Raw genomic sequence first — 11640 nt, 5'->3', positions numbered from 1 at the left:
GAGCTCTAAACGCGTTTAAAAATTTTATGAGGAGGATGTCAATCTAAACAATGATATATACATATACTAACAAATATTAATAAAATAATACCCATATATATGTATGTATTTAATTACTATTTTTCATGTTTTCATTTGCTAAATTCCAGTTTGCAAATTTGTGTTCAAATGAAAAAAGCTCTGTCAAACCACTGATGTATTCAGACATCAATCGCTAAACATTAGAGCAGCCTCCATTGTCAATATTGCTAGCAATTCAGGTTTTAGAAATCTTTAATTGCGTGTCGAGATGCCCCTTTATGTTTGTAATGAATCTGTTTTTGCATTGAAATATTTGTATTTCTCTGCTAATTTGCCTTAATTTTTTGATAAACTATGTCGTGCACACCAGGAAAGGAAGAAGACATAAATCTCATTAAGGATTTGACCCCTGTAAGATGTGAGTAATACATTTCATTCAACACTTTATTTTATATATTTTAAACAGTTTTGATTAGCCCGCGTGGAAAATTGTGTATGCAAGATTCGTTTACGACATGCAAAGATCGATTGGATGATATAATTTCACAACAAAAAATAAATTACTTCAAATGGCAAATCGCTCAAAAAAAGGGTTTCGCGATTTGTATTTCGATTGAGGCTATTAAGACCCGTGCTTTAGTATCTAAGGGATCTGCTCGTCAACTTAAGGAAAACGAGGAAACGCTTTATCACAGAGATCTAAAACCGCTGATAGAAAAGCTGAATATAATTGTGTCGGTATTCGAAAATATAACAAAAATTGCAGGAGAATCACTTCGATTATTGATAGCATTAAGTAAATTACCCGACAATACAGATAAAGTTTTTCACCAGTCATGGCCGTTGTCGCAATATATCAACTTCTTAGACCAATTATATTCTTCTTATAACAAAGAAAATAATATAAAACAAAGGGTTGCTTGTGAGTATATTATAGTCCGACCTTAAAATAAAATAATTTTCTACTTATTAAATTTAAACAGGTGAATTGCCGCATTGTATGAACAGATCAGATTTAATTCGTTGTACAACTGCATGGGAATACCCACAATACGTTGATGAATGGACATACTTAATGTTTGCATTTTTGGAAGAAGAGAAAAAAAACAGAACTTAATTTAAGAAGATTTCTTCAACGTTCACCTAAAATCATTTGCCGCTAAATATGATTCACTAGGGATATACATAATAGTCAATGATGCACTGTACTAATGGTTCGGTCGTAACCAACTTCCATGTGCAATACAAATGTATAAGGAAGTCAATTAAACACTTATACTCATCATTTTTCTATTAAGTTTAATATTAAAATTTTTCCAAAATAATATTAGGCTTTTAAAACAATTTAAAGTTTAAAAATATTTCGATAAGCAAAAAGAATTAAGCTGTAAAAAAATGTATATGTATATATAATAATATTATTCTATATATGAAAATATAATAAATCAATTTGGAAATTCATGAAATATATTATTTAGTCTGTACATAATGTAAAAATTATGGTTCTTTAATTTCTGATTAATTTCGGAATGTAAAATGAGGCAAAGACTCCGGCCGCTGCCATTGTGTAGATGAATGCCCAAATACCAAAAGAACTGTATGCACGTTTTTTAATTTTAATGTCGGTTAACTGCCTAGAACTTTTGTCCAGTTGAACCTATTACAAGAAAAAAAAAACTGATTATTCCTAAAACTGACACCTAAATGATATCCAACACCTTAGTTAAGTCGTCAATCTCTTTATCAATTTCGAAAGTTAGGGCCTTTAACTCTGCTAGTGATTCCAGCACAAAACGACTCGCAAAACTTTTTTCTCCTACGATTATGTCATCCGGAGGCAAAATCTTCAATTTATAGTTGATCGCGGATAGAGCTGAACGCATGTTGTCCAAATGGTCAATAGCCTTCCCCAAAATCTCGCAATTATATGTCTTTGCTTCAGGCAATTCACATATTCTAAAAATAATTTTAAAACAATTTTGAATTAATAAATAGCACAATTTTACTTGCTCTTTATACGTTGGATCCTGGTTTGGTAACTCTGAAAAAAATGTTATTAGCTCCTGTCGTTCTTTGCAGTCTTTGAAACCCATCAATTCCAAATCGGAGCTTGAGAGAGATGCCAAATCCCGATATGATATTTCTTCAGCCAACAACCTCTCTATACAATCATTGGAGTTATCACCATGAGATGATAGTAAAGTAGTAAGTGCTTCCCGATTTGATCGCCTTTCATTACTCGAACGTATCCATGGTTTACGTTGAAGTCTTGCAATGGAACTATCACGATCATGATACAAACTGCGATTTTGAAATTCTTTATTTACATCGAAACGCACGGCAGGTACGCCCAGTGAAGAAGGCACAGGAGTGTTAATATCCTGCATTTTAGTCAAATGAACGAATATTTTGAAACACGAAAAGTGGCTCTAGATAACTATATTGCAGAGAATGAAAAATATAATAAAAATATCTCCTGCTTTTCTTTTTCATAAAGTCTATAGTATAAATATATTTAATTACATATCAAAACTAACATAAATAATGGTGTGAATGCCAGATTTAATATTTTTCACATTCAGCATTTTTATTCCTATGATTTGCTTCAACGCATGGGCAACGTTATGAGTAAAATAGTAAATGAATAAGTGGCACTATTGACGTATTGCCGGCAAACAGTTAGTAAACAGTATCAGTGTAAAGGTTAGAAAATATTTTAATCATATAAAATCTTTGGCTCTTAAATTATTAAGTATATTAAAGAAATGCCTGCCTGGCTGCCGCTTGAATCTAATCCAGATGTAAGCATATTTTTGCCGATTTGAGGCAAATAAAAAATATTTATATATTCAATTAAAATGAATAATGATGAGTCATCGAATTTGATAAAATTATATGCCTATGCTCACTAGGTACTTACAAAATATATTCATAAATTGGGGGTGTCTCAGGAGTGGTCAATTACTGATGTTGTCAGCTTAGAACCGGAGATGCTCGAATGGATACCACAACCAGTTAAAGCAATTATTTTGCTATTTCCTATATCAGAAAATGTGGGTATTTCTTTTTGTTATGTAAATTGGCTTTGGGAAATATTCTTTAAAATATAGTATGAGAAGCATAGAGCACAAGAACATGAAAACTTAGCTGCTGATCCTGGAACTTTTCCTGATGATCTTTTCTACATGCGACAACTAACTTCTAATGCTTGTGGCACTGTTGCTATTATACATAGTGTGGCTAATAACAAAAGGTGTTGTATGCACTTAAAAGTGTAATGAATAATGTATTGTATTTTCTCTTATTAGCATTTCACTTTGTGATGGAATATTGAAAAACTTTCTTGAGAGCGCCAAAAATTTAACACCAGAAGAGCGTGGTAAAGCTTTGGAAAATGATATCTTATTTACGGAGGGTCATTATGAACTTGCCAACGAAGGCCAAACTGTTGCTAATCCTGAAGAAAAAGTAAATCACCATTTTATATCATTAATTCACAACGGAGGCATATTATATGAGTTAGATGGTCGAAAAGAATTTCCAATCAGGCATAGTTCGACTTCCGATGCAACATTTGTGGAAGACGCAGCTAAAGTCTGCAAAGGATTCATGGCTAGGGACCCGCAAGAAATGCGCTTCACGGTAATGGCATTAACCGCATCACAAAATTAATAAGGTTTAAGATAATTTTGAAAATTTGTCATACACATTACACAAACATAAATTTGCTTTAAATGCTTGTATTAAAATTGTAAACGAATTGCATCGGTGTTAATAAAATAATTGGATATCAATGGCTTATTAAAATTTTTGTTTGGTTTTATAATTTGTTCAGCTTTATGGTCACTAAAATTTCACATTCAAGGAAGAAGTCAGTACGTTCTTAAAAGAACACAGAAACACAGACTTTATTTAGAGTAACAATGCGCATGACAACGAATCAAACTACGCGTACACGTACATATGTATGTGTGGGTATATGTGTTTATGTACATATGTATGTATGTTATTTATTAAGTAGACGATTTGCTTTAACTTAAGTAGTTATAACTTTTTAATAAATCAAATACAAGAAAATGGAGTAATATTTGTTCCGAGTGATTGAAAAACTGAGCCTTTTAAAAGCATGTTGATAAAGGAGTTGATTCGATTTTCGACGCAACATCGTACGTTGCACTGTTATTTGGTACTCAGTATATGGATTTTTCTTTTAATCGCCGGTAAAAAGCATTTTAATAAATTAACATTATTTCAATTATTATTGGATAATTGGAATTGAATTATTTTAGGAATGTACAAATATATTGGTCATAACGGAAATTCTCTTAGTAATACAATTCAATTTCTTAATGGACAATTGCATTCTCCATCAGGAGATGTCAGCGCACAATATACGGATGAAATTTATCCTCAAAGGCTAGACAAAAGCATTTTGAAATATAGCCAATTAAAGGAGCGTTGTGCACCTTTAGAACATTTAGTGCGTCGCGATGAAGGTGGCATATTAGACGGTTGGAAATTGCAAGGTGTACTAATGGTCATAAGGCACGGTGACCGTGGTCCCATGTCGCATATGCGAGGAGTTATGGGTATCGATTGCAGTGCAGAAAACAACGGCTTAGTCAATCGGTGAGTGAAAAACAAATTTCTTTACAAACATCTATTGGAAACTACCATCTAAACCTCGTACATGTGTACATACACATACACATACATACATATATATATATATGATTGTAAAATGTCCATACGAACTACGCAAATAACAATTGTTACACACTTTCTGAGTGTCGAAAATTATTTACAGCTATCGCAGTTTTCTATATAATTCCACATCGTCTGCGAGCTCTAATCACATGTATTGGAATAAAATTGGACCGTTTCATGGATTTCCTTTGTTGCCAGCATCCGATCGTGCATGTCTTTTAGGCCAGTTGACATTTAAGTGCGTAAACAAACCACTTACATGTGTATATAAATCATACAAACCTACATACATTTACATATTATATTATTGTATAAATTGTAATTTTATATTTATATTTATTCTACAAAATGACAGGGGAGTCGCTCAAATGTTACATGTAGGTGATATTCTGCATCAAATTTACGCTCACGCATTGGGATTGCTGACTAAACCAACATCAAATAAACCCTCAATGGGTGGATCATCGACTCCTAATTCTCTGCTGAACTCTGATGAAGTGGTAGTATTTTCTACGCGCTATAGGAGAACTTTTCAATCGGCTCTCGCTATTCTCTACAGTTTTTTGCCAAATGATAAGTGGTTATCCTTAAATATTCGGGAGTCACAGAGCATGGCGTTTTGTTTTACAGACTGTACCTGCCATCAAGCGGAACTTTTATTCAAGCGTCAGAAAAATGAACAAAAATTGAATTTGACCCTTCAACCGGAAATCAGTAAGGTTATTCAATGGGTAGGGGGGACTTTGCTTCAACATACCCCAAATGGGATCAACAATGTTCAAGATGTGATGGACGTTCTAAACATGATTTTATGTCACGATGCCCCATTACCTTGCCGACAAATAATTTCAAATAGCTCGCGTTTATTTTCCACGACCCAACTGAGTGCAATCGATTTAAATGATGTCATTAACATCGACCAAGATGAAAACGCTGCAGATCCTCATTTCGTACCGGAGAATATATTTAACGAAGATCTTGATAGTGAAAATTCGATGGGATGTGTCGAAGACACTCACGTCACAGCCCTTATGGCGTATGCAAACTGGCAATCAACATACGAAGTAGCGCATATATATTATAGGCGAATCGGCCTACTTCGATCATATGGTATGATCCGACATATTGTTAGCTATATGCTACGAATGATCTCTGGCGATCGAACTAAATTTGTTCTGTACTCAGGCCACGATTGGACTCTGCAATATTTAACTGCTGCTTTGGGAATAAAAACTGGAAACACATTTATACCTTATGCAACTCGATTAGCTATTGAATTATACAAAAGCGAAACACATACAGACTATTATTTTCGGATAGTCTACAATGGTCGGGATGTCACACAACAAATCGAGTTTTGTGAAGGTGGTAAAAGCTTAAGAGTCACACGTGATAGTCGTGGGAATAAGGCGGATCTTTGTCCAATCGAGAATATTATTCGATTTCTTCATGAAGACTACTTTTCGTCTTTGAACGCAACTAATTTTAAAGATGCTTGCACCGCAACGGTATCACACAAAGATATTGATTTCTGATAAGTGAAACACAAACCTACTCGTCATGCATAGGCTCATTTACACGATTCTAACAAATGGTAAACCAAACATATCAATTGCATAATTATGCACACAAATATTATATACTTGTATATACGATATTTGCATCTATACATGTATGTATGTACATACATGAAAATTCATATTTAGCTTTAAGTTAGTACAAGTATATTATACATATACATTATAAAAAGCGATCCATACTATTGATATGTATATACATACATACATCTAAAGTATAGTAGTCAAGGAAAATTTTAGTTTATACTAGAAACTCCTGCCTGAAACCGACAGAAAAACATCAGACTTTTGAAAATTCAGGAACGATTTTTTTCTTTTTATTAAACCAATGATTTAGCTCTATGTACCAACTTGGAATTATTTTGGAATTGGTATGAACTGGTTAGATTTCGGCTTAGTGGGTATCGTTTATCACTCATTCGCCTAAAATACCAACCTACCCATATTATATAAAAATTACGTGTCATGTTTTCTCCGGGGCTAACTCCTAAACTAGTTAACCGATTTTAATAAAATTTAGTACACTGCGTCTGGTTTGATCCAACTTAAAAGATAGGATAGTTTATATATTTATTGTGTTAACATTAAAACAATTCATGAAAAAATAAAAATATATATTTTTAAACAGCAGCATGTTTTAAAATTTTCAGTAAAATAGTTTTATTATATTATGCAATAATATGTATACCTTAGCCACAGCAACGCATAGTCGGATCGGCACCAAATATACTATGTATGTAGAACCAAAAGGAAGATAAAGAATGTTTAGAGAACGAATTGAAATACAAGATTTTGGACAAATGTCTTTTATGAAGTGATAGGTACATACTTATGTATCAGATTTATTTTAATATGGTTTAGCAACTAAAGTTTCTAATTCGGTGGCCACAACATATCATTCCATTTTCTTATAGGTATTTATATGAACAATTCATTCACTTGGCACTTTGTTAAAGAAACAACACTTGCGATCTACATACGTATGCACGTGTGCATATAAGTGCATTCAAGCATATCTCGCGTCTGTGTCATCGCTTATATGTACATAGGCATGTAACCATGTATGTATTTACATATATGCATATGTATATTCATGTGTATTTGTGCACATCATATTTGTATACAAAAGAACGAATCGAACTGGTGTCTCTTGTGGCTGTATTTCAATGTGCTCGTGTTGATGAGAGTGCAGCAGTGCAGTACGACTTCTCGATTGGGTGGCGCATTCGTGACCAAGTAAGTTTAAATTACAAAAATGCCTCTTACTGTCATCTTCTGCGTTTCTGGTACAAAATGTTGATGAAGAAAAATCGTGCAAAGTTTTTTTCCAAAACTCTTTTCATTGGTTTTAGTGTTGGTATATATTTTCATTCGCGAGTTCAGTAATGGAACTCGACAGACTTTTACAATCACCCAGGATTATTGGTAGATGACTACTTTTCTTCAGATTCTAGCAAACTACATGGGTAATCTTGAAATGATTTTCTTCTGCCTATTGCCTATCTAAAGTTTAGGGGAAACTCTTAACTAAACGAAATCTCTAAGTCTGATTCTTAAACACACTAATATACATATGTATACATACATACATACACACAAATTTGTGTACAAAGCTGTAATGGTAGGATGTTCACTGCAAAATAATTAGAACGCCGAAGGGCCTTAATAACGAAGATATGCTAGCTGCTAAGAGAAGCAATGCAGTTTGTCTAACGTCAAAGAGATTTCCATTCATTGTTACAACTTCTGCCCCATAGAGAACGACTATTTTAGAATGCACTAATATATGTAAGTACTTCCTCTTCACTAGTTTGCACATCTACTTCGGCAAAGTGTTGACAACGACTCTGTGAGTGAATTGTCTAGGCTACTATACTCATCATTGTTGTCAAAGTCACATTAAGAGAGCTCTTTTTCAGTTTACACTCAATCTATTTTTATTTCATTTAATTGTGTTCTATTAGGGCACACAACTATTAATCACCTGTCTTCTGGTTCAAATGTCCATTCCAAACTCTAAGATTCATTATTCTTTTGCACTTTCATATTTTTATTATACATACATATGTATATATTATATGTGCTTACATTAAAATTACATTATGCATTATGAGCTCATCATAATGTATCTCAGTATCTCAAATACAAACAGCCTATTCGAGCCGCCTGACTAAGGAACATATGCATCTGGTTACTGTTTCCAGAAAACAACAGCAACAGATCTTATTAAAAACGATTTCAAATAAAATATAAATATTAGTGGAACAGCTATCATTGGTAGGTAAGAGGATGGATGTCTCACTTCTTTACTGTCACATTTCTTTAAATTAATTACGTACTGACAATACACATACAACAAAAGCTGTTGGTGAGAGTATATAAAGCATTTGCAAACTGTATTCAAGAATTATCTGTTTACTTATGAAAATACGTAAGTACAAGTATGTCAATGAGAGAAATTGAATATAAAGGACGACTTTGAAAATATTCCATTTAACCAAGCTAAGAAGAAAAATACTGTTTTTAAAATATAAATCACATGTTTAGCCCAACAATTACTTACATATATTACATGTTCCTATATATTTATACAACATACATACATAAGTATGTACAAAATGAATTATTAATTATACGTATATGTATATGCAAGTTTTAAATATTTATAAATTTGGTATTCAGCTTGGAATAATAAATTCAAATATCGTGTTCTATTGTTATGTACAGCCCTTATGTTATATATGTATGTATGTCGAACTTACATTTGAAAATTTGCTAATGGGAGAACTGTCCCTCTGCACCATTTCTCATTTATTTATATACGTTAATATAAACATGTACATCTACATACATAGATGTGTATTTCGTTGTGCAATACTGCTCTGCTCAGTGCCAGTGTATAAATACATACGCATGTGCCCACATATGCTTATTTAATACATACCTATATTTATACTTAGCTTTTAAATGCCGATTTGCTCTCTTCTGGTTGCACTTAACGTGTATTTCTTACACTAAGCGCTGCTTGCCTGGTAAAATAACATCGAATGACGCAAACGCTAGAGATTTCTGAAATTTGATTTGTGACAACAACAATGAATGTGAACGAGTTTTGTTATTTTGCTCCATTAGTGCAATGCGGTTTTAGATAGGTGGTATTGCGAGCACTTTTTGCACATATGGAGAAAAAGGTGCACTTCCACGACATAGGTATGGACATACAAGTATAAAGCATTTTTAATTAAATACATACATACACCGTACTGCACGCATGTTATTAGATAGATACATATATTGATGGTACCTTTATGACTTTTAATGCGACAGAAAGCGTGCAACAACTGTTGGTGATTGCTGACTAAAATGCGATCATTAAAGGGAGGGGGTGTCAATGACATCGACATACATTATTTCAAAGAACTATTTTGACACCAATAAACCAAGTTAGGACTGTTGTTTTTGGACTAAGGGCTTAGGACAAAAGCGAGTGGTTTCTTAAAATTTTCCTTCAACACCATAAAATTTATATTTGTATACACATTCATATAGATTTGGTATATACATATATACATGGTATTTTAGGAGGCTTGCTCGGAATTTCTTCTCATGTTACCGGCGTGAGAGTGTAAAAAATGTTAGTGAAATTTTCCAATAGGAGAGCAGAATAGCGTAGGACGAATGTTTATAAGTACATATGTATGTATACGTACAATACGTAAGTATATGCAAATGTAGATCATCTCTATTTGTAGGGTTCTAAGCCAATATTATCAACAAATGTCAATATATTCCACAATAGTATTAAGGTTTACGATCAATTGATATAATATAGGCAATCGCTGGGATTGCGCTGTCTTCCGTACATACATACATATACATATATATAAGGCATATATATATATGCATGTATGTGGCAGCGTTTTTGTTTATATTAACCTACATATGCAAAACTGCTTACTCATCAGCACTATCGAGAGAAATTAAGTTGAGAGACACAGTGCAGTCTCAATCTGTCAACTTTTGATCTGATTGAAATAAGCTGCGGAGCAGGAAGTGACTAAGCATTACCACCCCTCCAAAGCCAGGGTGTAACGTAGACCGTGCCCATTGGTTGGTTTGCAGCTAGGACGGGTACAATAATCCAGCTGTATTACAATATAACGGTGTCATGTCGACATCGAGCCGTCTTGAAATGTAACGGTGGCCGTACTGCGGCATGGGGCGCTCTCGCAGTGGATTATTTTGTTTCCCCTTCAAATATTTTGACCACGAGAGTCATATGAAAAGATGAAGAACAAAAACAACCACAACAACAACACTGAAAGGAAGAGTAACAGAGAAGCGGTCGGATGGGACAAATTAAGAAACTTGTCGCCGGAACCATACGAAAGATACAAGGGAGCGCATTAACAAGCAAGAACGTCCGAGCGTTAAGGGCTTTATACTCCCGCAAAGAAAGGATTCGCGGGGAAGACATCGTCAACAGGATACACGATGAACAGAGGTGTCCCATTGAAAGCACCGTCGAACATCATCTGAGGGTAAAAGCACATTGGGTAGCAACTCCGAGCAGACGATCAGGACGGCTTGAGGGTACACGCACCTAATGGATGAGGTGTATAGACACACAACAGGTATATGGAATCTCACCTGTGATAATTCTAAAATTAGTATTATATTGCACAAAGGTATAGACTGTATTTGTATCTCAAAACTTTTAAGTAGAGATCTAGTGGCAATACAATTGACCATTAAGAAAGAAGGAAGGAAGTTTGAAATTGGTGGTGTTGTGTTGAGAGAGGGCTGCGATGCATCAATATCAGATCAGAGAATTATAGATTTCTCCTTAGGGCCATTATTTGATATGAGTAAAGCCATATACACTAAGGTGACCATATTTGTGCCGGCAAAATCAGAGATATATTACCATATTACAATTCACTGAAAATCGCAACATATAATAGGTGAGAGAGCAACACAATGTTATTTAAATTCCCGTGACGGCCGGGATGCTCCACTCGACGAATGGTCAGCTAATGTTAGACATAAATCTAAATAGAAAGGAACTAATCAATTAAGGTAAAAACTTCCAAGAACTGGAACAGAAAATATACAGCTTAAATAATAGTATAATCGAAGCATTTAACTCTAGTTATAAATTCTCAAAGCCAAGGAAAAGCATAGCCATAGCATCGATACCAGAATCAGCCCGATTACACAGGGCACTAGCAAAATATACAAAAGAAAGTCAAATGGCACTTAAACTAAGAGACAACGAATACACAAGAAATGAAAAAGAACGAGCAATTACTCTGCTCAATACACATTTCCAGGA

General features: G+C 34.0%; 4 protein-coding genes across 5 annotated transcripts; 3 read left to right on the top strand and 1 right to left on the bottom strand.

Annotated features, from left to right (window-relative positions):
- The first annotated feature begins 171 nt into the window (after window positions 1–171).
- On the top strand, window positions 172–1148 carry LOC106614979 (uncharacterized). 2 transcript variants are annotated; one of them, XM_014230945.3, is made up of 3 exons: window positions 172–439; window positions 488–943; window positions 1005–1148. In XM_014230945.3, exons 1-3 carry the CDS (start codon window positions 376–378, stop codon window positions 1136–1138), a joined length of 654 nt encoding a protein of 217 aa, XP_014086420.2. In that variant the 5' UTR covers window positions 172–375; the 3' UTR covers window positions 1139–1148. The 2 variants fall into 2 exon arrangements, with proteins under 2 accessions (XP_014086420.2, XP_014086421.1); XM_014230946.3 differs by having other exon boundaries at window positions 174–439; window positions 498–943.
- Window positions 1149–1466: 318 nt separating this feature from the next.
- On the bottom strand, window positions 1467–2555 carry daed (daedalus). Its single transcript, XM_014230942.3, has 3 exons — window positions 2032–2555; window positions 1740–1977; window positions 1467–1678 (listed from the first exon to the last, which is right to left on the bottom strand). The coding sequence occupies exons 1-3, from the start codon at window positions 2406–2408 to the stop codon at window positions 1529–1531; spliced, it is 765 nt and encodes a 254-aa protein (XP_014086417.1). The 5' UTR covers window positions 2409–2555; the 3' UTR covers window positions 1467–1528.
- Window positions 2556–2667: 112 nt separating this feature from the next.
- Window positions 2668–3828, top strand: Uch (Ubiquitin carboxyl-terminal hydrolase). Its single transcript, XM_014230944.3, has 4 exons — window positions 2668–2822; window positions 2934–3074; window positions 3132–3274; window positions 3330–3828. Exons 1-4 carry the CDS (start codon window positions 2787–2789, stop codon window positions 3691–3693), a joined length of 684 nt encoding a protein of 227 aa, XP_014086419.1. The 5' UTR covers window positions 2668–2786; the 3' UTR covers window positions 3694–3828.
- A 143-nt stretch (window positions 3829–3971) lies between these two features.
- LOC106614958 (2-phosphoxylose phosphatase 1) lies at window positions 3972–6935 on the top strand. Its single transcript, XM_014230912.3, has 4 exons — window positions 3972–4241; window positions 4311–4650; window positions 4829–4966; window positions 5084–6935. Exons 1-4 carry the CDS (start codon window positions 4148–4150, stop codon window positions 6261–6263), a joined length of 1752 nt encoding a protein of 583 aa, XP_014086387.2. The 5' UTR covers window positions 3972–4147; the 3' UTR covers window positions 6264–6935.
- The last annotated feature ends 4705 nt before the right edge of the window (window positions 6936–11640 follow it).

Source organism: Bactrocera oleae, chromosome 3 (genome assembly GCF_042242935.1).
Source record: "Bactrocera oleae isolate idBacOlea1 chromosome 3, idBacOlea1, whole genome shotgun sequence".
NCBI classification, from domain to species: Eukaryota; Metazoa; Arthropoda; class Insecta; order Diptera; family Tephritidae; genus Bactrocera; species Bactrocera oleae.
Note: the sequence above shows the minus strand (reverse complement) of the source record. Positions and strands in the feature narration are given on the sequence as shown.